A 23,849-nucleotide genomic window follows, 5' to 3' on the forward strand; every position below is an offset into this window, starting at 1 on the left:
AAGTAGCGACAGTAAAAGTAGTCATTGTCTGATTGGTCCATTTCAGAATAATATCTCTGATATGTTTTATAATGATTGATCATTAAAGTGTTCTCAGAGCTGGTAAAGGTGCAGCTAGTTTGAATGGCTTTGTGTACTGCAGGGTAGCTGCTGGATTTACTGCAGGTGAACTACAGTCTGATTTAAGGGATTATATTTACCATCATTCATCCTAATCTGCCTAGCAACTAAATAAATGTGTGGAGTAAAAGTACACTGTGAGCGGGATGGCTCAGGTAACAGGTAAGAGACGGAAGCGTTCGGCGTTGGGCAAAAACAATGCGTTTATTGGTTGAGAATAGTGCCCACAACAGGCAGCTCCGCGGTACTTTCCGAGCGGGGAAGGCCAGGACGGGGTGTGTCGTCTTCCCAGGACCCAGCCTACTGCAAGACAGACCAGAACCAGGTTACCAACATGCCTTATATTAAACGCCTGATTACCTGATTCCGATCAGCTGTCTGGTCTCCGGCCGAGCCACTCCCCTCACCCCAGCAGCCGGCGCTCTAACCACACCCGGCTGCCACATACCCCCACCGCCCGACTCAGGCCGGGATCCCGCCGGCCGACAGCCGACCTCCCCCCCCCCCCCTCCGCCGAGCGGGAGAGGAAATCGGCCACGACCATCCGGTTACCCGGCCTGTGGATCACCTTGAAGTTAAACGGCTGTAACGCCAGATACCAACGAGTGATCCGGGCGTTGGCATCCTTCATGCGGTGGAGCCACTGGAGCGGGGCATGGTCCGAATAGAGGGTGAAAGGGCGCCCCAGGAGGTAGTAACGCAGGGCGCCGACCGCCCACCGTATGGCGAGGCACTCCTTTTCCACCGTACTGTAGTTCACCTCCCTCTGAGCCAGCTTACGGCTAATGTACAGTACGGGGCGGTCGACCCCCTCTACCTGCTGGGACAAAACGGCCCCCACCCCACTGTTCGAGGCGTCGGTCTGCAAAACAAAAGGTAGAGAGAAGTTAGGGGTGAACAGAAGCGGCTTTCCACAGAGGGCTTTCTTAACCCTCTCAAACGCCAGCTGACATTGCTCCGTCCACTGGACCGGATCTGAAGCACCCTTTCGGGTCAGGTCGGTCAGAGGGCTGGTCAGCTCCGAAAAGGCGGGGATGAACCGCCTGTAGTAACCGGCCAGCCCCACGAACCTCCTGACCTCTTTTTCCGTCTTGGGCACCGGACAGGCAGAAATGGCGGCAGTTTTCTCTATCTGTGGCCGCACCTGCCCGCCGCCCAAGTGGTACCCCAGATACCGTACCTCCCTCCGCCCAACCGCACACTTCTTTGGGTTGGCCGTGAGCCCCGCCTGCCTCAGGGACTCGAGCACTGCCCCCACCTGCTGCATATGCTGCCCCCATGTCTCACTGTGGATGATGACATCATCCAAGTAAGCAGCAGCATATGCAGAGTGGGGACGCAGCACTCGGTCCATGAGCCGTTGGAAGGTGGCTGGAGCCCCGAACAACCCGAAAGGAAGTGTGACAAACTGGTACAAACCGTACGGAGTGGAGAAGGCCGTTTTTTCCTTCGACTCTGGAGAAAGGGGAATCTGCCAGTAGCCCTTGGTTAAATCCAGTGTCGTATAAAAACGAGCAGTGCCTAGCCGGTCCAGGAGTTCGTCGACCCGGGGCATTGGATAAGCATCGAATTTGGACACCTCGTTAACCCTGCGGTAGTCCACACAGAACCGGATTGACCCGTCCGGCTTATGTACCAGCACGACAGGGCAACACCAGTCACTGGTGGACTCTTCTATTACTCCCATCTCTAGCATAGCCTGAAGCTCCGCCTGAACAATTTTCCTCTTGTGTTCAGGCAGCCGATAGGGCCGTGAACGAATGGCCACGCCCGGGGGCGTTTCTATGCGGTGGTTTATGAGAGAGGTACGCCCTGGCAGCGGGGAGAACACGTCGGCAAACCGCCCTTGCAACGCGGCAACGTCTGCCACCTGACCGGGTGAGAGATGGTCGCCGCAACAGACCGGGGCTAATTCGGTGTTAATAATGACCTCCGGTCCCAACTCATCTCTCTCTCTCACCGTGGTGGCCAGAGAAGCAGACGCCACTTCCCTCCATGTTTTAAGGAGGTTTACGTGGTAGATCTGTGTTGCTCCCCCCCTGTCAGAACGCACCAGCTCATAATCTACGTCCCCCACTCGTCGTGTGACCACGAAGGGCCCTTGCCACTTGGCGAGTAATTTGGAGCTGGAAGTTGGGAGTAACACAAGTACTTTATCTCCCGGTGAAAATTGTCTCAGTTTCGACCCTCTGTTGTACAGGCGCTGCTGACGTTCCTGAGCCTGCAGCAAATTCTCCCGTGATAACTGCCCCAGTGAATGGAGTTTTGCTCGCAGGTCCATAACGTACTGAATTTCGTTTTTACTTGTGCTCGGACCCTCCTCCCAGTTTTCTTTAAATAGGTCCAAAACACCCCGTGGCTTCCTGCCAAACAGCAGTTCAAAGGGAGAAAATCCCGTGGAGGACTGAGGCACCTCCCGCACTGCAAACAACAGAGGGTCTAGCCATTTATCCCAATTACGGCTATCCTCGTGAACGAATTTACGAACCATGTTCTTTAGCGTTTTGTTAAACCGCTCCACCAGGCCATCGGTCTGTGGATGGTAAACACTAGTCCGGATCGAGCGGACGCCCAACAGTTCATACAGCTCGCGTAGTGTGCGTGACATAAATGACGTGCCCTGGTCAGTCAGGATCTCTTTCGGGATCCCGACTCGGGAGATTATATGAAACAGGGCCTGTGCAACGCTCTTTGCAGAGATATTGCGCAACGGCACTGCCTCGGGATATCGTGTTGCATAATCCACTAGGACGAGTACAAAGCGATATCCCCGTGCACTCCGGTCTAATGGCCCGATGAGGTCCATACCAACTCTCTCAAAAGGCACCTCAATTAATGGGAGTGGGCGCAGAGGCGCTTTTGGGGTGGCCGGCGGATTAACCAGCTGACATTCGCTGCAGGATGCACACCACCGCTTCACATCCGCGCGAATGCCCGGCCAATAAAATCGGGCCATGATCCGGTGTAGTGTCTTATCGTACCCTAGGTGACCTGACATGGGGTTGTGATGAGCCGCCTGGAAAATCATTTCCCGACGGCTTTGTGGTACCAACAACTGGGTATTGATCTCTCCTGTCTGTGTGTCACGGCTCACACGATACAGCCTGTCCCTAATAACAACAAAGTGGGGGTGTGCGAGTGCTGTGTTTGGGTGGAGCTGGGAGCCATCAATACTCACCACCTGATCGAAAGCGTGCTGAAGGGTCCCGTCCCTAGACTGTTCGAGGGGGAAATCCTCAACCGGGAACACCGGCGGGGGCAGAGGGGCCTCCCCGGCACCCTCCGGTGGTAGAGGGACCTCCCCGGCCCCCTCCGTGTCTGTTCCCCCTTCGTCGCCGTCAGCCGCTTCGCCACTAAACACAGCACACCACTCACATTTCCCTGACTCCCGTGAACGCACCCCCATAGCCCTCGCTAGCTTAGCAAACCCCGGCCAATTTGTTCCCAAGATCAGAGGGTGCGTGAGGCGAGTACTAACTCCAGCCCTGACTCTATGCTTTTTTCCCCTAAAAGATATTTCCAGAGTCACCTCCGGGTACTGGTGAATATCCCCATGCACACACCTCACCTTCACCCACGATGCTTCCACCAATGCCCCCGGACGAACCAAGCGCTGATGGATCATCGTCTGATTACAGCCCGTGTCCATCAGAGCCTGGTGGGTACCCCCCTGTATACATACCGGTATACGGTACGTCCCTTCTAAACCGGGGGAGGCAACTGGCGGTCCCGCAACCCGGACCAACTGTCCGACCTCCATCATGGGACACTCCCGCCGGAAGTGGCCGGGCTGCCCGCACCGCCAGCACTCCTGCCCTGGCGCCTGAGGAGCCCCCCGTGGTGCCGGACGACCAGAGGCGGAGGCTGGATCCTGGGGAGAGAGAGAGAGAGAGAGATGAGGTAGGGCTTGGGTGGGAAGGGGCCGGGTCGTGGGTTGAGGGGAACGCGGTGCAGCGGCTGCTGTCGGGAACCTCCTCCTTGGGGCTGGAACGGGTCGGTCCGCGGGGACGACAGGTTGTCGGGGCTCCTCCTTCATGCTCCGCTGGGGAAGCGAAAGGTGGTCCTCCGCGAGGACGACGGCTGCCTCCAGGCTGGCAGGGCGGTGACACTGGACCCAATTCGCCGTTGACGATGGCAGCCCGGCGACAAACTGCTCCAGTGCCACCTGCTCCATGACGTCCTCGGCGGAGCGCATCCCCGGCTGAAGCCAGCGCCTCGCCGCATCGAGGAGCTGCTTCGCGTAGGAGAAGGGGCGGCCAGCGTCCTCGAAGGGAAGGGCCCTGAACCGGCGGCGGTGTCCCTCTGGTGTGCTGCCGAGCCGGTCCAGGATGGCCCTCCGCAACTGCTTGTACTCATGTCGATCAGACGCTGGCAGGCTGTGGGCGGCTAGCTGCGCTGCCCCGGCCAGCAGGGGAAGAAGCCGCACAGCCCACTCCTCCTCCGGCCACCCGCACGCCGCCGCAGTGCCCTCGAATATGTCCAGATAAGCCTCTGGGTCGTCGTCGGCTGACATCTTCTGGAGGGCAATCTGCGGCGGCCGGGCGGGGTTGGTCACTGGCTCGGCCTCCCGGGCGGCCGGACGCTGCAGCAGCTCCCGCAGGAGAGCACGGTCCTCCCGCTGGCTGGAGGCGATTACGAGGAGAGCCTCGCTCTGCTGCCGTTGTAGGGCCGTTGTGCTCTCCTGCATGAGGGCGAGACGCTGGAGGGCCTGGCCCAGCGGGCTTTCTCCTTCCGTCATCTGAGGGGTTCACGTCCCTGTTCAGGCGCCACTGTGAGCGGGATGGCTCAGGTAACAGGTAAGAGACGGAAGCGTTCGGCGTTGGGCAAAAACAATGCGTTTATTGGTTGAGAATAGTGCCCACAACAGGCAGCTCCGCGGTACTTTCCGAGCGGGGAAGGCCAGGACGGGGTGTGTCGTCTTCCCAGGACCCAGCCTACTGCAAGACAGACCAGAACCAGGTTACCAACATGCCTTATATTAAACGCCTGATTACCTGATTCCGATCAGCTGTCTGGTCTCCGGCCGAGCCACTCCCCTCACCCCAGCAGCCGGCGCTCTAACCACACCCGGCTGCCACATACACCCTCTACCTCTGAGTTGTAGAGGAGTAGAAGTACAGAGTAGTGCATGTTTCACAGAGTTGGTGAAGATGTTACCCTTCTGAAATATGTAAATTTAGTACAGTTTGTAAAGCTAGAAATGAGAGGTCAGCGGTGCGTTTTCTGTTCAGGGGGGCTAAAATGCCGTCCCTGCATGGATCTGTAAATCTTCTCCACCTCTCTATGCTGCTTCTATAGTTACTGTACAGTAGCATTCAAAGCTTCTGAAGCCATTTGGTCTCCGCTCTGAGACCTGAGTTGCCGGGCAGCACCGGGAGGCGGCTCACAGAGGTGGACAGATTTGGACGGACGCCCATTTTTTTTTCTCGGACACACACACACACACACACACACACACACACACACACACACACACACACACACACACACACACACACACACACACACATCCTCTGTCCTGGTTGCAAACGTGTTTCCCTCCAAAATCTCACACAGTAGTCTAACCACGGGCACATTCCTGCATACGAATGATGACTCTGAGGACCTTGTGAAATGGAGCATCTCCCCTCGACCTTGGACGTTCACCAAAACCTGCCAATTCTCACTTTTCGGACCCCCTCTGCCCCGAGGCCTTGTACATCATCAAATCCTTGTGGCTTGTCGTGCGGCGTTTCTGTCACCGGCGCCATCTTGGAAGCTGATCCCAAGATGCCATTTTGTGCTTTTTAAGTCGAACCCAAGCCCCACCTTCCACTTTCTGTCCTGTAGGATGCTCGACGCACATCCAGAGGTTTAAGGTTTTCCTCTCAGCGAACGGCCGAACCTTTTGACTCCCAATAACTTAGAGCCTGTACGCCGTCACTCCAGCCTGCTCCGGTGTGCTTAACAACGACACTCAGGTTCATTAAGGCTTGTAGTGCTCAGGCTAATGCAAGTTGCCTCTTGGCAGCGTGACAAAAACTGTGAATCAGATTATGAGGGCCACGACGCCGCCGAGAAGCACTGTGGGCGAGGGGAGTCGTCACCGAGGACCGGCGCCGAGGACGTAATGTAATTGCAGCCTGCCCCGGTTAATAAGGTGCTGTAATATCTGCGTGGAGCTGCTGTTTGCGCTCATTTCTACACGCTGTAAACAAGAGGAGAGCAGCGTTAAAAACCTCTTTCATTGAATCACAGCAGAAGGGGGAGGGGGAGGGGGAGGTGGGGGTGAATGAATGAAAGGAGCAGCGTGATCAACCTGTACTGTAAGGGGTTTCATTTCATTTGTTTTACAGTCCCTCCTTTACATGACAATGCTAATGAATTGATAGGGGCCCATATGTCGGTGTTGGTGCGTTTGCCATATGTGGGCAGAAAAACACACACACACACACACACACACACACACACACACACACACACACACACACACACACACACACACACACACACAGAGCTGCAGGAGAAGCTACTGTGCTCTTTTGTTTTAGAGGAACAGCAGGTTAGAGCGGGCTTATTACTCATCTGTACCACAACAAAGAGGTCAGGGGTTTTCACCGTCTTCATCTGTTGATGCCAAACACTCGGGGTAGAATAAACCCACGTCCCTGATGGTGTCGTCTGATCTCAGGGGAGTTGTGATCATCTTTTCATTTGGCTGCGTTGGAACCGAACTGCTGGTGCTTTTCTCTGAAGGCGCGACTCGCTGCCAGCTTTGGAGTGAATCTAGATCTCTTCAGTCCGTCTCCATTGACATCATTTTTTACTATGAATTGACCGAAGAGCGGCCACACTCGATTCATCACCATCTGATCAATGATATGACAAAACGATGCACAACAAGAGCCATCTTTCCATTGTTTTCAATGTAAACCTTTATTATAATTATTATTCCAACACGTTTTATTCCAGACAAAGGCACATGTGGTGAACACTCCCACCAACTTAGATTGCATAACACAAATATTGCTGCTTTTAAATATATATTTATATAGAAGAATAAGCTATGAAGGAGCGGAATAGATATGTCTGATCTACATGTAAGGGAAGAAGAGATGAAGAGCAACGGATTTCATCCCCACTACTCGTGCCTCTGGACTGATATCAGAAGAGGGACTTTTCTTTTTTCTTTGCTAAAGATTAAAAACATAATTTCAAGCTTATCCAGGCAGATAAGTAATTGTCTTGAGCACTGGGATGTGCATGATTATCAAAAGAATACATTTTCTAAATTAGGCCGAGATAGTCTCCCTTGAATCAATTGCAAAAAAGCCCTGCGTCGACACAGATTGTTTAAAGTAATATTTAAAAGATTTGCATAGATTATCAATCGTAATAAAAAATTTGCCACTTCCCGAAAATTAATATAGAATGAATTAGGCTGCGATAGTACGCGCTTTATTGCATTTGGGCATGTGTGTGTGAGTGTGTGTGTTAATGTCAAGGACAGGATATTAAGGCAGTGGTTGAAGCCAATGTATTTGTCATGTCTCAACCCAACCATGTGAAGCAGGTAACTGAAACGGCAGTGAGGTGTGTTCAGTATCCTGAGCTACTTCCTGCTGATCAAACACACTCCTGCCACAAGGAATATTAAATGTGCGAGTCCCACGTTTACTCAGACTGTGTGGCTCACGGCTGCAAATCAAAGTCTGTTAAAGGCTGCAAATATGAGATTTTAATACATGTGGAAGCCGTATCATTTGTCACACACACTCTGACTGTAATGTCCTGTAGCAGTCTATTAACACCGGGGGGGGGAGGGGAGTCAGCTTTCTTCAAGGTATCCCAAAATAAAAATCCAGGATGAAAGGGACCACAAAAAAAAGAAGGAAGAAGCAGTTGCATAGAGTATAAAGACGACGGCATTCACACAGAGCCGTCCAATCGCAGTGCAGTATTATTCACTGCTGCCGTGGGTCTCACATTCACGCGTCTTTGAGTCCGAGCAACAAAGCGAGGACTACAACTCATCAAACGAGACAGTAAGTCGAGCCTAGGTTAGTTGAAGACACTGCTTCCTCTGAGCGAGAATAATTAAAGTCTCTCTTGTGGACTGGCTGATCCACGCCGTGCTTCCTGCAGTCCGCCGTGATGTTCGCTCGGCTAAAAAACACCAACAGGCGCTCCTTTCTCGGAAAACACAGAAGCTGGATGTTGCAAAGTCACGATGTGTGCAGGAATCCGTCTTTAGTCCTGCTCTCCCTTTCATCGAGCTCGCTGCAGCTGCATCCTCCTGCAAAGAGAAGACGACGACATTAAGATACAGCAAACGTCAAAACTATTATTTGAGACGGGGGAGAAGCACTCAGATTGTGTACTTGAGTAAAAGTAGTTTGAGTGAAGGAATGCTCTATGAAGTAATTAAATAAGGTACCACTTTATTAATCATTAATCAGCTTCTATAGGATGAGAGGTAAACAGGGCAACTGTGACCGGTACTGCTAAGCCTTATGTTGGCTACTTAGCTTAAGAGATGCCAAGAAACATCAAGATGGATGGGGGGGAATCAACTCAGTGAACCACGATACCAAGGATGCTGGCTGATGAAGAAGAGAGAGGAAGCTAGGTAGCCAATATAATGCTTAGTCATCTTGCCAAATAGTGAGCCCGTTGATGTATGAACTGGTTTCTAAAGGGTTTCTAAAGTGATTACAAGCTAATTAATAACCTAATTATAAACCCTTAATGGATCCTTTATAAGGCCAGTCTTATTGTGAAGTGGCACCTGACATACAGGACTGAGGAAATGTACTTCACACCACTGGAGACCGCTGAATGTGATGCATGATAAGAAGGTTTGTTCTTCTAAACCTTTAAAGTAAGTTATGAGGCGTTCCTCGTGTGTCCTAAATCTGTAAGCACCAGCCGAAGGGATTGGGGACGAAGTTGAAAGGGCCTTCTAAACGGGGGAGCCTGGTACGCTACGAGCCGCTTAATACAAAGAGGAAGCATGTGACGCGCCCTAAGCCCGGCTGATTTGGACTTCAGAAGCCAATCGAACCTCAGTTTGTTTTTTTTCCTTGTTCAAGCGGCTCAGACGTAGCAACTTAAAATATTACAGCGAGGGTCAGCGGGTGCAGGGTGAACCGATAAAGCAGGCAGTCCAGAAAATCAACAAGCATCGTGCTAATTAGCATCGCCTGAGCTATTAGCGAGCACTATGTTAAAGTTGGCATTTAGCACTTTAGCCGTTGTTCACAGAGGGGAGAGGGGATGGCTGGGGGCAGGAGGGAGGGAGTAAAAAAGGCAGTTTCGGGTATTGGTGTCGCTCTGAGTTATTGGCATCGCGGTCGTATTTTGTCGAGAGGACTACAGTGAGTACGCTTGTTAATGGTAAATTTACAGCCCCAGCATGTGGCCAAATAAAACCAGGGGATGATGAGAATGATTGCGATTATGTGTGTGTGTGTGTGTGTGTGTGTGTGTGTGTGTGTGAGGATGAGGATGAGGAGGAGGGGGGGTGTAGTTAGGGAAAGGGAGTGGAAGGCGCCGGTAATTAAGAGTCTAAAAGAGTGTGAGAGAGGCGCACACCGCTCAAAGCAAACTCTGAGCCCGGATTCCTCACTTTTTTATTTATGCACCCCGACTAAAACCCCCACACTCCCTCTTGTCTCCCCCCCCCCCCCCCCACCACCACCCCCCTGTTGAATGAATAGCTATCACAGTGCTACGGTGTCCCATCTAGCAACACCCATCCTCCAGCCCTTTCTCTGCACCCCCCCCCAACCCCCAAATTTGAATAGGGAGCCGAATTGAGCAAACAGTCAGGCTGTCAGCTCAATAGGAGGTCTGGACATGAACTTGAAGTCCTTCCCAGGCCCCCAGCCTCACATTAAGGGGGGAGGGGAAGGGGAGGGGAGGGATGCAAAAGAGGAGGAGGGCAGTTTTATCCCACGACACTGGACAAAATGTGGCTTCAAAATCAAGTAAAAGACAAATAGAAAAAGGGATATTTAGATATTTAGAAATGCTTAAAAAGTTTTCAGGGATTTTCCAATAAAAATGTGTTTTTAAAATCAAGATTTCTCGAAGATGATCCTTCTTTCACAAATACCACAGCAGCTTTATCTCACTGCATTGTTATTAGGCCTTATATCAAATATTCTGACTAGAAATCTGACAAATATACTCAGATTTCCAGCCCATAAAACTCCATTCTCTTCCACCGTTTTATTTTTCCGTTGTCTCTTTTGATAACTGGACTTATAACTTGCACACTGTACATTATATTTAAGTTAATATGCTTTCCTGCACATTAATGTCAATAATATCCTCATTTTGGCAGATGTTATCCTTCACTGTCATTGATAGAATGGTGTATATAATTAGCTTTAATTCAGTTTTGTCTTCTATTTTGTGTTTGTTTATTTTCTACTGTTTCACATTGTGTAAAATGCCTTGCTGCTGTGAGAAAAATAAATAATTTGGATCATTAAAGTAAATCTTTGCACTATTTTTAAATATGTTTTTTTATGTCTTATATATATTTATGTTGCGTTGCTCGGAGGAGTGTATCCTCAGTGTAGCTGGGACAATAAAGCCCTTTGTTGTGTTGTGTTGTTTGGTGGTTGATAATGAAGGGGTTTGCAGCCAGACTATCGGGGGGCCCCTACGTGCCAGTGTTGGGGGTTGGGGGGAAGAGACCCTTTGCCACAGAGGGTTCCCAAGGCTGGTGCTCTCGCTGGAGCCCCAGCTGCCTGCCCACCCCCCCACCCTCAGACGGGACAGTGTCTGCTCCCCCTGATCCAGACACAAGCTGCCGGCCGTGCCATCCCCCCCCACCACTACCACCAACACCTCCTCCTTCTCATCATCTCATTAGCCACTCCACTGTCTACTGTTTGCATTGTTTTGGGCTCTGCATAACTTACACAGTAAATTGAGAGCGGCCCCGGCCCCTTCAGCTCAATCCACCACCTGTTTACGGAGGCCGGCCGTGATTAGTGCGCCTCGGGTTTGACACAGTTACCGCCGCGAGGAACGCTTTTAAACGCCGGCGGCGGCACAAATATATAAAGGCAGAAAGCTTGGCATGACCTCATTCTTGGACTATCTAAAATCGGTTTATCTTAACACACATCCCTCCTGTTTTCCTTCGAGGTTTAACTGTGGGGTTTCTCCATGTCCGAGGTAGCTAATTCTGTAAAGCCCCCTGAGACAACGTGACATATTGGCCAATTAAATAAACTTTGATTGATTGAGGAAAAGTCGATGAAACTAAACACTCTTGCAAACTTTCACCAATTGATCCTCTGTTGTAAAGTCACTCGGACCCTTGATGACGAGCTGATTTCCTTTTTTTAGCAACAATTTCATTTTCTCCCGTCACCTTGACCCAACAGCAGTCCTGTGGAGTGTAAGTTAGCGCTAGCATTGTCTCTCTGACCTCCACACCGTCGACACAAACAAAGGGAGGTCTCTGTGTTTGCAGGGGGGACAATGGTGAGCATTGTTTACCGGCTGCCTAACCTAATCAAGCCCAGCCAATACTAATTGGTGTTTTGGTTTAAGCGGTTTTCAAAGTTGTGAGCTTAATGCCGCGCTGTAACGAGCTCGCCTCTCAGGGAGAACAATACTCGACTTGTCTGAGGACTGACTGCCCTCGAGGACTCGCACAAAGAGAAGCTTTCCAGTGCTGAGACCATCCAGGTCCCATTTCTTCACCATCTCTCTCCTGCTTTGTATCTGTTTTGTTGCATCCCACTGTATGAGAATGTGAATGGCGGTTCATGGATATCATCCCTTTCCTCTCCACAGATGAGCCAACCTTGACATTTCTCCTGACCCCTCTGAAGGAGTTGAAGAAAAAAAGCTGTTTTTTCAAATGAATCTAAGAACTCTCTCTCTCTGTCTGTGGCCAAGATATACTGCGAGTGCAACTGTACAGAGTCGGGAATATGTGCCACTGCAAAGTCCAGAGGAGGCACGGCATGCATCGTGTCTCCAAAATGGCAGCCGCCGTCGCCGCCATGTCGGGGCACGAGTGTGAGGATGGCACGAGAAACAGATGCCCACTGAAAGAGGCATTGCGAGCGGAGTGATTTAATGTGAACACACACACAAATCACCCCCCATCCCCCACCCTACACCCTCCAACCATCCTTGTGAATCGTGCAATTAACAAACATAACCGAAGTGATTAAAAAAAGCGAGGCTGGTGGAGAACAGGGAGAAGGTAGAGGGTCGGGGGGAGGGGGGGGACACAGCATGGCGCCGCAGTGGGTTCGGTCGGTCGGTATGTTTACCTGCACTGGCTGGTCTTCCCACTTCCATTTCATGCCAGCGTTGCTCTAAGATGGTGGCGAGGGCTGCAGCTCGCTGTATGGGAAAAAAGGGGCTGAGGATGGAGCGGAGGAGGAAGGGAGGAGGCGATGCAGAGGAGGGTGAGGAGAGAGGGAGGGCAGAATCAACAGCAACCCCTCCTCCTTATTCTTCTTCTTGTTCCTCTTCTTCTTCTTCTCCTCTGTTTTTAGTCTCCTTTTGCCAGCTTTCCTTCAGTGTTGAGGTGCTGGAAGCCTGGAAATCAGAGGACAAGAAGAACATTCTTTAAAAGGTGGTTTATCCATCAACACGCACACGTACAGTTCACGGGAGCACACGAATGCAAGGCACACACACACACACACACACACACACACACACACACACACCTTTTCATGTCTGTTCTCATGGTACAGTCTGCCCCTGAGCATGCAAATGACTTTCATTATGCAAATGCATGCAAATCAGATCCAACCATCTGAGAATCAAGGGTGGGAAAGAAAAAAAAAAAAACTCGACACAGATTGAATGAAAGAATGAAAGCGAAAAAAGGGACAAGAGAGAAATGCTTCTGAGTGGCAGGAGGCGGTAAGTTAGGTAAATGCTCTGTGGAAAACAACGGTAGCCCAATCGGACAAACACGATTACTGTTGTGTCTACGGCTTCATTTTAGAAATTTAATTTGCTGCATCCTTGTCATTTTTACAGGATCCCAGGTTCCTGTTTATTTGATGTGTCCGCCTTTTGTAGCAGAAGATTCCAGAATGTAAACACACCTACTTCGATTCAAGGACGCTCCTGTCACCACGTACTTTGCGTCTGACAGCTGCAGTTTAGCTTTATTAGAAATAATGCAGCTTTGTTTTCAGCATGGATTGTGAACCTCTGTGCAGCAGCGTTGACACTCTGCAGTTAAGCTAACTTGAATCTGACGTAGCTCCGGTTAATCATGCTGCTGTGTTGTTGTGCATTACAGCTGATTCAAAGCCTGTGTTCACAATCCAAATCACTGCAGCCACTCTGCAAAAATAATCAGCAGGACTAGCTTAAAGCAAGTCATTAGGTAGCTAAATGCTATTAGCACCAACGCAGAACGACCACGGTGGAAATATGAATGTTGTAATTGCTTCAAATCCTTTTCTCCCTCTCCCTCGCACCAGCCCGTGCAAACCTGCATATATAAAAACCAAAGCAGCACAATGTAGCCAGCTTGCTAAATTCCATATTCACTAGCAGGTGGAGACCATATCTCCCAGGTTCAGCAGCATAGTTCGCGAACCGTTTCCATTCAAAGAAATCAACAAAGAAAGCTGACTAATCGGTGAACAGAGCGCGCTGTCTGATTCCTCTAATGCTGCGAGCCGAGGCAGAAAGGATCCTCCATTAGTCGGCAGAGGAGGGAGCCAGCTTTTGTCTCTGGGTGTCAGTAGGGGTAGGCTACGTCTGAAATTGGAATAAGGTGGTAAAAACAGGGGTGACTTGGAGTGTGAGAGAGTTGGGGTTGGGTACGCAGGGAGGGGAAGGACTACAGGGGTGGGGTACTGCTGAATGGTGGCAAACCTCTCCTAATTGGCACTTGACATTTTTTTGCCATTGGCACTGGAGTGGGCCAGCTTTCAAGCCCTCTCCGGGTCCTTGTTGGAAAAGTGCCTTATGCAAATATGTCGAATGGGCTCTATTGTGAAGCCTCTGATATTAACAGCTCACGCAACAATGAAACTGTGTGCTTACTCTGGACTCGTAGGTGTGTGAGAGAGAGCGAGACAATGGCAGCGGGAGCAGCTTCAGCCTGAACAGACCCTTCATCGGATGCTTTGCCAAGTCATTTCACCAGAATGGGCTTTTCCTGAGCACCAAGGCTCCGGGTAAAAGCTTTATTAACGAGTGAAACAAACAAACCCAGCAGTGTTTTTGCTCTGGCTCAGTGAGTGTCTGTTTATGCTCCTGCTGAATGGCTTGATTTGTTGTGGTTGAAAATACTGAAGGTGTGGATAGAAAAGGCCTCACTCATTCCCTTTGAAAGACGTTTCCCCTCTTTAAAACATCACTGTCTCCGTTCTAAATGTGAAAATGTATTCACGCTTCGGTGCTGTGCCGCACTCCCTCTGATAAGTCTTTCTTCCTCTGTGTGCCCTGCATTGTTTACCCTTAACTCGCTCCCATGGGTGAGCACAGCGCCAGATCTAAAGATATCTGCAGAGTCCCTTTGAAGAAGAGTCGCCAAATCACCGGAGAGATGCAACAAAACCCAGTCAAAAGCGGTAAAAATGATGAGAGGCCAGTGTTAGACAACCAGGCCAAACACATTCTGGACTCCATTTATAAACCGGCATGTTCTGAAACGTCCTGGGAACACAAACCACATTTTTATCTTTATCTCCGCATAAATTAAAAACCAACAGGGAGGCGGTCCGGTCGCCCCCCGTGTGGTCCGAACGCAGTCAAAGTACACCTGTTACTGCTAAGTTGCCAAACTTAATCTCCTTTGTGTGGGGGAGGCCCATTGACTTTTGCAACCGCTTAAGATACATTCATTTCCCTGTGAGCGTTTTGTGGGGTAGAGGGGTGGGTGGAGGGAGGGAATGCCAATGCTGTAGAAAATAACAGGATCTGGCCTCCTGCTCCGGGCCAACAGCGAAGCCATTTTCCAAAAAACCCTGTCGGTGTGTTGCATCGAGAGAAAAGAGAGGCAGAGAAAGGGGGCAAGAATCACTGGGTCTTATTCAGAAAACTGTCTGGCTGCTCGGACCCGGCAGGGGTGAAAGGGAGGCAAAGGGGGCGCATTGTCCCTCTGTGACAAGTGGACTAGCTCTATTGACTGTAAAGTCTACTGGTGGGGGGGCAAGTAGGACCCGACCACAATGGCTGTTTTTCTAGTTGACACTTGGAGTCTAAATCTGCTTGCCTAGTGCATGAGAGCTCAGACAAACCCTCCTCCTCCTCCTCCTCCTCTCGCTGCCTCCTCCACCCTCTCTCTCTCTTTCTATTTCAGTCGCTGCCATGGGACACAGAAAAAGAGATGGAGCAAAAGGCCCTGAGGTGGTTTTTAGGAACCATCTCTGTGCCATTTTCTGGGAGGCAGAAGCTAAGACTCTCTGCTTCCCCAGTGGGAAGTGCCAGTGATATAACTGCCACACACGGAGCCGGTACAAAGCATTTGCACCATGACATGCGTCTCCCAGGGCACTGCTTAGGGTGTAAACACAATCCGTCCAAAACTTGAGCTCCCAGTTAGCCCCAACATTGGTGCTGACACAAAAAGGGAACCAAAAGGAAGCAACTTGTCTTTATACCGCGAAAAGACTGCCTGTCTCGTAACCAAGTGAGGCCCGATCATTCTCCTACCATTTACAGTAACGGATCAAAGCCGCGCAGCACTCACAAGTCTACACAGAGAGAACCAGGTGCTACTTTGCCATCCAAGAAGGTGACATCTCCGGCTGTCACTTCCTGTCAAGGCCCTCGTTCCTCTCTTCCTAGCTGAGCCCGGAGCTCAAATGTCACACTCAGCACCTGCAATGCAGCACAAAGGCACAACCGCAGGGCTCGGAGAGATTGACACTGCAAGGTGAGGTTGCCAAGCATGTCGTTTACAAATTTCACTTTGACCCTGCACAACTGCTGCTTAGAATTTGTGCCGTGCCAAGCTGGATAAATCCAAACTCCGGGGTGATGTTTTAGCAGAGCCGTGTTGAGACGGCAAACACAATGTGTGGAAAGTGCATTGCAATTGGAGCTCAGTGCTAGCCTTGTAGCTCCAGAAGCCTGGAGACCTTGGGAACAATCCTCAGCGATGGCGCTCAGCAGGAGCGACCCTCTAGCTTTGATGGGCAGAAAAGAAATCACACCTTCAATCAGCCATCAGAGGCCTTGAGGTTGGAGATCTGATTGACCAATTACTCCTCACCATGAGTCCGGGCAAAGAACCTCAAGGCTGAGATTGTTCTCCTCGCGCTCATGGATCCCGTCACTGGGGGCACTTTCTGCTTGATTGCCCCTGGACCACTCCCCCCACAGCAGCAGCTTTCATCGACATCCCATCAGGCCTTTCCACATGGTAGCGCCTCATGCAATGGAGGCTTTGCCACGGCCCATTCACAACCAAGCCAACTGTCACGTCAAATCAAACAACGGCCATGGCCCCCAAATCAAACATCTTTTCATGCAAGAGGGAGAAAGGAGTAGGTGGGAAGGAGTAAAAAAAAAAAATCAACAACGGCTAACTTAACAAAACTGGCCTCAAACAAATTCTTGTCTGTTCGCTTGTGTGCCGGCGGGGAGTTGGGAGCCCGGATTAACTCGGAGGGAGCATTCTCAACTCACACAATCCCGTCCAAGTCGGAACATTTGTATAATTCATAGCACTGTATGCAGCTCCTGGGACACAAAAGGCCCACATTCTTCTCATATTGCATGTTCTCTTAATGCCAAAGATGCATGATGTGAATAGAGCTTTGACCGAAACGGGCTAGCAAACTGATTAGCTAACAGGGACTTGTTAAACGACTTGTCAAAGTCCGCCGGCTTTGGAGGAGTCTTTTTCAGCAAGCCCGTCACTCCCGGGCCATGTGATGCTATGACTAAGCCCCTGCATGCAGCCCCACACACAGGGATCATGGGGCTTATTAGATTAAAAGTGATCCTGTTGCACCAACGGTACTGCTCTGGATCACTGGCTGCAGGGACCTGTACGGAAACTACAGCAATGTCCCAATAAATTGCCTACCAATCGAAACAGGAAACAAAGACAGACTTACAGTACAGTTTGGTTCATCTAAAGGCCTACCTTTGGCTGCCATCGGCTCCCATCTCCTTTAAATGTTGTCCATGTTGCAGCACATGCGGCAGAGTTTGTGCTTTTTTTTGTACGGTGCCGCGCTTTGGGGTCTTGATGCCTTTTCAGGAGTGTAATGGGATTCTTGTTACTTTCGGTTATCTAGCTTTATGAAGAATGTACATCACTCATACAGCTAGATAACCAAAGATAACAACCAACCCCTAAGGCTACCCATCCTCTCACGCTGCGGGCGAAGCCACATGGTCCGAGCTTTGACCTGTAAGCAAAGGAGAAAGTTGTTGATTTAAAAAACACAATTGTAGGTCGTTATCATTTCAGATTTTATATAACTTGAGTGATTAAAGACTAACGTTGGACGGCTTCAAAATGAACAAAAATACGTGTCTGGAAATCCCATAAAAGCAGCTCCGAACAAAGACCTCACTCTTCTGGCTCGGGCCTTTTTTTTTCCTCACTTATATTACAGCGGCCCTTAAATGTCCTGACCCTTCGTTTTGTGACGTCGCTAAGTGGCCCCTTATGCCCCGCCTCAAACTGCCTCGGCCAATTAGAATCCCCCCTTTGTGCACAGAGAGCTGTGATTGGTCCGCAAGTAATGCCTCTATATCAAAAACTCCCCAGAGTCAAACAATCAAGTAAAAGCCACCAATAAAAACTGTACACAAGTCGTCAATCCGGTCCAAACTGGATTCGGCGCCCAACCCTCCCTCCTCCGGCCCCAACGCCTATCCCTATGGTGCATCCGCCTCACCCGCCGGCTGACTCGGTAGGAGGGTGATGGCTTCAAACACCGCCTCCCGCCTCGACCCAAATGCATTTTCAAATTAAAAGATCCTAGCTGTTCGACTACAAAAGAAGCTGGTTTGTCTTCATTTACATTATCTGATGCCAAAGCAGTGGGCCGGCGCTCCAGGTTGGGCGCCAAAGGTGTACATGCACGCCTCACATGTAAACTAGCAGTGATGTAACACACACACACACACACACACACACACACACACACACACACACACACACACACACACACACACACACACACACACACACACACTCACACTCTGACTTATCGGGGGATGTTAGAGACATATTCTTCACCCAAATGTGTCCTCACAAGAACATCTAAAACACAAAAAAACACACACGGGTAGAGACAATGACACACACACACTCCTCTCACGCGCCATGGTGGCACATGGCACAAGGCCTCCTCTAATTAAAGCTGCTCTGTGTGCCCAGATCCCTGTTGTGGCACCTCCCCCCACCCTTCATCCCAACACCATGGCTAAGAAAAGGCTTGACTGACTGAGTTACTGAGAGAGAGAAAAGAGGCCGGCAGGGCACAGACTATCCTCGCCCTCCATCACAAACCCGAACACTCAAACTCCACGACATGCGGGCGTTAGCAGAGACGGCTACATCCCTGTTTGCATCGCTGGCATTGTTCTGCCTCCAGATCACAATAAACAGCTGGTCTTCTTCTTCTTCTACTCTTGGATTTAATGTAGATTTTTGTTTCCAAAAGGGTGTTTTGTTGCCCGATCAGAAGGCTGTCACTCCAACACGGATGTTCGACAAGGTGCTTTGTTTCAATCCACAAGGACAAAGTGAGGCCCTTTGAGAGCAGAAACATGCTTGAGCTCACAGCATGCCCCACACACACACACACACACACACACACACACACACACACACACACACACACACACACACACACACACACACACACACACACACACACACACAGCTACAGTTATCACCATATATATCTAGCTCATAAAATACTCTAATAATTATTTGTGCAAAATACAAAATATATAAAAACCACATTTGAATTTCACTGTTTCACTGTTTAAATAAAATTACCTTCAATTTCCTAGTATTAAAGAAATATATTATTTCCAGTATTTTTTTAAACCTTAAAGTGTGTTTTAATTCACTATTTACTCATTTAAGAACACATTATACCCCTTTGTGTTTTAACTCACTATTAAATCCTCACAGTATAATTTTACACTGATGAAATATTACCACAGGATTTGAAATCAGTGAGTTTTTAGGTCAGATATATTTTTGCGATGTTACTGGTTAAGGATAATTGTATTCAGATTGCACTTTTTGCTCCATTATCATCAACCTCTTCATTAGCAGAGGGTCATTCCTGATTGTGCTTCTCTCTTATAAATTCATGCAATTTCATCTATTTGTCTTCTGGGTTTATGACCCCATAATATTCGTTTTTCACGATGCATTTCACCCGAGGAATTATTCACGCTGTGGGTTCAGGAAATGAAGCGTTAAGGGATTTTTAAAGTGTTTCTCTTCTGCTTAAGTTTAAACCAAACCCCCCGTCCCCCAACAGTCTCACCTACAGCAGCCTCTTTTATTAGTTTACCCTGAACTCAGATACAATCCAAAAGTACATTTAAAGCATCAGTTCAGCTCCTGGTTCTTTATCTCCAACATTCAAACAATCCTCTTTAGGCTGTGTGCTATTGGCCGAGGCGTGGATGACGTCACCAAATCCTGCGCCTCTAATTGGAAATAATTAATGCGAAGGTGCAGAGCTTATTAGCAAGAAATCGTATCCTATTATAGCGTCCAAATCCTTATCATCTGATTAAAAACCACGAGGTAACACATTTCATTTTACGCCATTTTATCACACAGGAGGAACTCTCGGGTTGAAAGCTGAATTTGGAGACAAAATGAGGAATTACGCACGAGTTTTACGCACAGGTCAATGCGATATTTAAACGTGGCTTTCTAAAATGACAAGAAAGGAAGAGGCACGCTGAGGGGACTGAGTCTGATGAACACACACACACACACACACACACACACACACACACACACACACACACACACACACACATACACCCCCGTCACACTCACCCACACACACTTCCCAGCCGCAGTTTAGTGTGTGGAGCTAATTTAAGCGAAAAATAACGATTTATAGAATATAAAATACATTCATATTTCCACAGGTCTTGTATGCAATGAAAGAGCAGCTACTGAATTCGGAAGAATTGTACAAAATATATCTAAAAAAGAATAATAGCATAAGGTATTATGTGAGCTGTAATTATTTTGTATATCATATTAAACATTTGACTGAAGATTGCGTTTGTTTTGACATGTATAATTGTACTCTACCCTAAAACAGTAGCTATAGTTTACCGAATAACTTTGCACTTCCTTTTTTAAAATTTTTAATAAATACTTCAAATACAAAATATATTATTCCCTCACACTTCCCAAAATATCCAAAGTGACTACGGAAGCCTGTGTGCGCTGTGAGTGACAGAGAGCTGTGTTACCTATAAGCCACGTGCTGTGAGGCCGCTGAGTGTCTCTCCAGGGATCCCTGGAAAAAAGAGACGATCGTTTTATTCTTCAGATGGACTCTACGGCTCACAGGAGCCAAAGTAGCTCATTTTATATTCAGCAGCGCTTATTTCAAACCGGGAAAACCTTCAGCAAACTGCGTTCTGATCCCGCAAAGTTAAAAGAGAGGTGATCGGCGTGAGAATGTGCAGACCTCCTCCGTGGAAGGCTCCAGCATCCCAAACATTCAGAGAGACCATTACTGATTGTGCCAAACGAAGATTGTGATATAATAATGCACATCATGTTTGAACAGCAGTACGTTCAGTGGCTGTGCAAAATGATCCCTCTGATCTACTGCAATGGCACACACCTGCTCCGTCTGTGTGAGGGTGTGTGTGGTGCCACTATTTTAATAAATACAAATAAAAAACATTAAATTGTAAAACCGAATTTAAAATACAAATGTCCAGTTTTAAGATGATTTCTTTCGCGCAAAGCTCCCTTTCTGTTTCCACTCTCCTCGCGCATTGACCCCACATTAATACTCTCATGTTCATCATGTGAAACGTTGCATAATCCCAGTTTTTTTGTGTGTGTTTCTTGGCTTCAGTCCCCCCCCGCCCCCCAATGAAAGCTCCACATATTCTGCACACGTGTTCTGGACACAGGCCTCGTACACTCGGTGCGCACGTGTGGACCGGAGACTTGGCCTTGTGATCCCTTTATCCGCCAGCTATGGGTGTGAACGCCACCACTTTGTTTTAGTACGCATGCAGCCCGGGCCTGTGCGCCGGTAATCCTCATATTTGAGCCACATGTCCTGCTAAGGGCTTAATGTGCAGCCAAAAAAGAATGACAAGCTTTTCTTTTTCTCTTCGTGTTGGGTTGTTTTTTTAATGCCATATGTTGCCTGATAGCTGGAGAAGTAACCGTGTGTGTGTGTGTGTGTGTGTGTGTGTGTGTGTGTGTGTGTGTGTGTGTGTGTGTGTGTGTGTGTGTGTGTGTGTGTGTGTGTGTGTGTGTGTGAGAGAGAAATGAAATGAGTGCTGGGAGCGCCTTTTGGCCTTTGTGGCTCCCTGTGAATGGCGAATATGAAGCCTGTGCACAATGCGTCATTTAGGCTGTGAATCCCTGAGTTCTCCCTCAAAGTGGGGAGACAAAACACCCGCAAGTTATTCTCCCCCCCGATGCGTCTCATCCTCTGACACTGAGCCGTGTCTGTGACCTTTCACCGGCACTACCCCACAGAGGTGAAGAGTTATTCTACATCTAAAAAAACCTGTCATGCAGTTTCAAAATAAAACATTGAATAGAATTCTAAATCTGCATACTCTGCTGTGTAATATCCAGCGTGTGTTCGCTACCAGCAGCTGCCCCCCCCCCAGCATCCTGCTTTACACTCCGCAGACAGAAAATATTTTAAATTATAGCAGAAAACATAATGCTCCACATGCATCGCCCATATTCTCCCACCACACACACACACACACACACACACACACACACACACACACACACACACACACACACACACACACACACACACACACACACACACACACACACACACACACACACACACACACACATCCTGCTCCTCTACGTGCAGGCTGGCAGCGCAAGGGATGCAAGCGCGTTTTCCCCCGGTGTGTTTTAACCGATTTTACGCACCTGCCTCTCGCTCTCCACCCCCCCCCCCCCCCCCAATCCCTTTTTGTTGCAAAAAAACACACAGTTGTTTTTATACTCACGGTGTCTGTGTCCTCTCCTCCCCGGCAGGAGAAGCGTGCAGCTCGGGAGATGGAGACCGAGTGATCCGGAGGGGGGGCTGGAGCTCAGCTTCATTTCTGCGGCTGGTCGTGACGTCACCGTGGCTCCATCCATTCAGGGTTTCCCCCCCGTTTCATTATCATCCCCATTATTTCCCGCGGAGGTGGTCTACACACACACACACACACACACACACACACCACACACACACACTCTTCTTCCTCCTCCTGCCTCTCCGTCGCTCGCGTCAGATGCAATATGAACTTAAAACATGCTGCTCTAAAAACATATACTGCCACCAAGACCCTCCCCTTTATGACACGATGCAGGTCTGCTATTTGTCTCCTCCCTCAAAAAAAAAGAAGAAAGAAAGCAGATCGTGAATAAGCATGGAAGCTCATAAGAGGAACTCATTGTCCACATTTAAAAACGTTCATCTTTAAAACGGAATATCTGAAAGCAGAACACCGATTCATTACTTTACACACCCAAAACACACTTACTACACACACATCCGAGCAGTGCAAGGTACTACAAGTACTCAGATCTTGTACCTGAGTAAAGTAGAAGTACTCAGGTCCTGTACTTGAGTAAAAGTAGAAGTACTCAGGTCTTGTTCTTGAGTAAAGTAGAAGTACTCAGATCTTGTTCTTGAGTAAAGTAGAAGTACTCAGATCTTGTACTTGAGTAAAGTAGAAGTACTCAGATCTTGTTCTTGAGTAAAGTAGAAGTACTCAGATGTTGTACTTGAGTAAAGTAGAAGTACTCAGGTCTTGTTCTTGAGTAAAGTAGAAGTACTCAGATCTTGTACTCGAGTAAAGTAGAAGTACTCAGGTCTTGTACTTGAGTAAAGTAGAAGTACTCAGGTCTTGTACTTGAGTAAAGTAGAAGTACTCAGATCTTGTACTTGAGTAAAGTAGAAGTACTCAGGTCTTGTACTTGAGTAAAGTAGAAGTACTCAGATCTTGTACTTGAGTAAAGTAGAAGTACTCAGATCTTGTACTTGAGTAAAGTAGAAGTACTCAGGTCTTGTACTTGAGTAAAGTAGAAGTACTCAGGTCTTGTACTTGAGTAAAGTAGAAGTACTCAGGTCTTGTACTTGAGTAAAGTAGAAGTACTCAGGTCTTGTACTTGAGTAAAGTAGAAGTACCAGAGTGTAGGAATACTCTGTCACAGTGAAAGTATTCTAAATGTTCCTCCAGTGAAAGTAGAAAGTACTCTCCTCTAAATGTACTTAAAGTAGCGACAGTAAAAGTAGTCATTGTCTGATTGGTCCATTTCAGAATAATATCTCTGATATGTTTTATAATGATTGATCATTAAAGTGTTCTCAGAGCTGGTAAAGGTGCAGCTAGTTTGAATGGCTTTGTATACTGCAGGGTAGCTGCTGGATTTACTGCAGGTGAACTACAGTCTGATTTAAGGGATTATATTTACCATCATTCATCCTAATCTGCCTAGCAACTAAACAAATGCATGGAGTAATCTACACCCTTTACCTCTGAATTGTAGTGGAGTAGAAGCACAG

The 23,849-nt window shown here is 48.6% G+C and overlaps 1 protein-coding gene and 1 long non-coding RNA gene across 3 annotated transcripts; both read right to left on the reverse strand.

The window, feature by feature from the left end:
* Window positions 1-266: 266 nt before the first annotated feature.
* Window positions 267-5,132, reverse strand: LOC134862285 (putative SCAN domain-containing protein SCAND2P). Its single transcript, XM_063880130.1, has 2 exons — window positions 3,803-5,132; window positions 267-423 (listed from the first exon to the last, which is right to left on the reverse strand). The coding sequence occupies exons 1-2, from the start codon at window positions 4,856-4,858 to the stop codon at window positions 421-423; spliced, it is 1,059 nt and encodes a 352-aa protein (XP_063736200.1). The 5' UTR covers window positions 4,859-5,132; the 3' UTR covers window positions 267-420.
* Window positions 5,133-7,019: 1,887 nt separating this feature from the next.
* LOC134862312 (uncharacterized) lies at window positions 7,020-22,567 on the reverse strand. 2 transcript variants are annotated; one of them, XR_010165487.1, is made up of 5 exons: window positions 22,303-22,567; window positions 20,542-20,588; window positions 17,210-17,477; window positions 12,408-12,678; window positions 7,020-8,395 (listed from the first exon to the last, which is right to left on the reverse strand). It is a non-coding gene; the product is annotated as an uncharacterized LOC134862312 (long non-coding RNA). The 2 variants fall into 2 exon arrangements; XR_010165486.1 differs by lacking the exon at window positions 20,542-20,588.
* Between the last annotated feature and the right edge of the window lie 1,282 nt (window positions 22,568-23,849).

The sequence above is a fragment of the Eleginops maclovinus genome, chromosome 3, assembly GCF_036324505.1.
Source record: "Eleginops maclovinus isolate JMC-PN-2008 ecotype Puerto Natales chromosome 3, JC_Emac_rtc_rv5, whole genome shotgun sequence".
Lineage (NCBI taxonomy): Eukaryota > Metazoa > Chordata > Actinopteri > Perciformes > Eleginopidae > Eleginops > Eleginops maclovinus.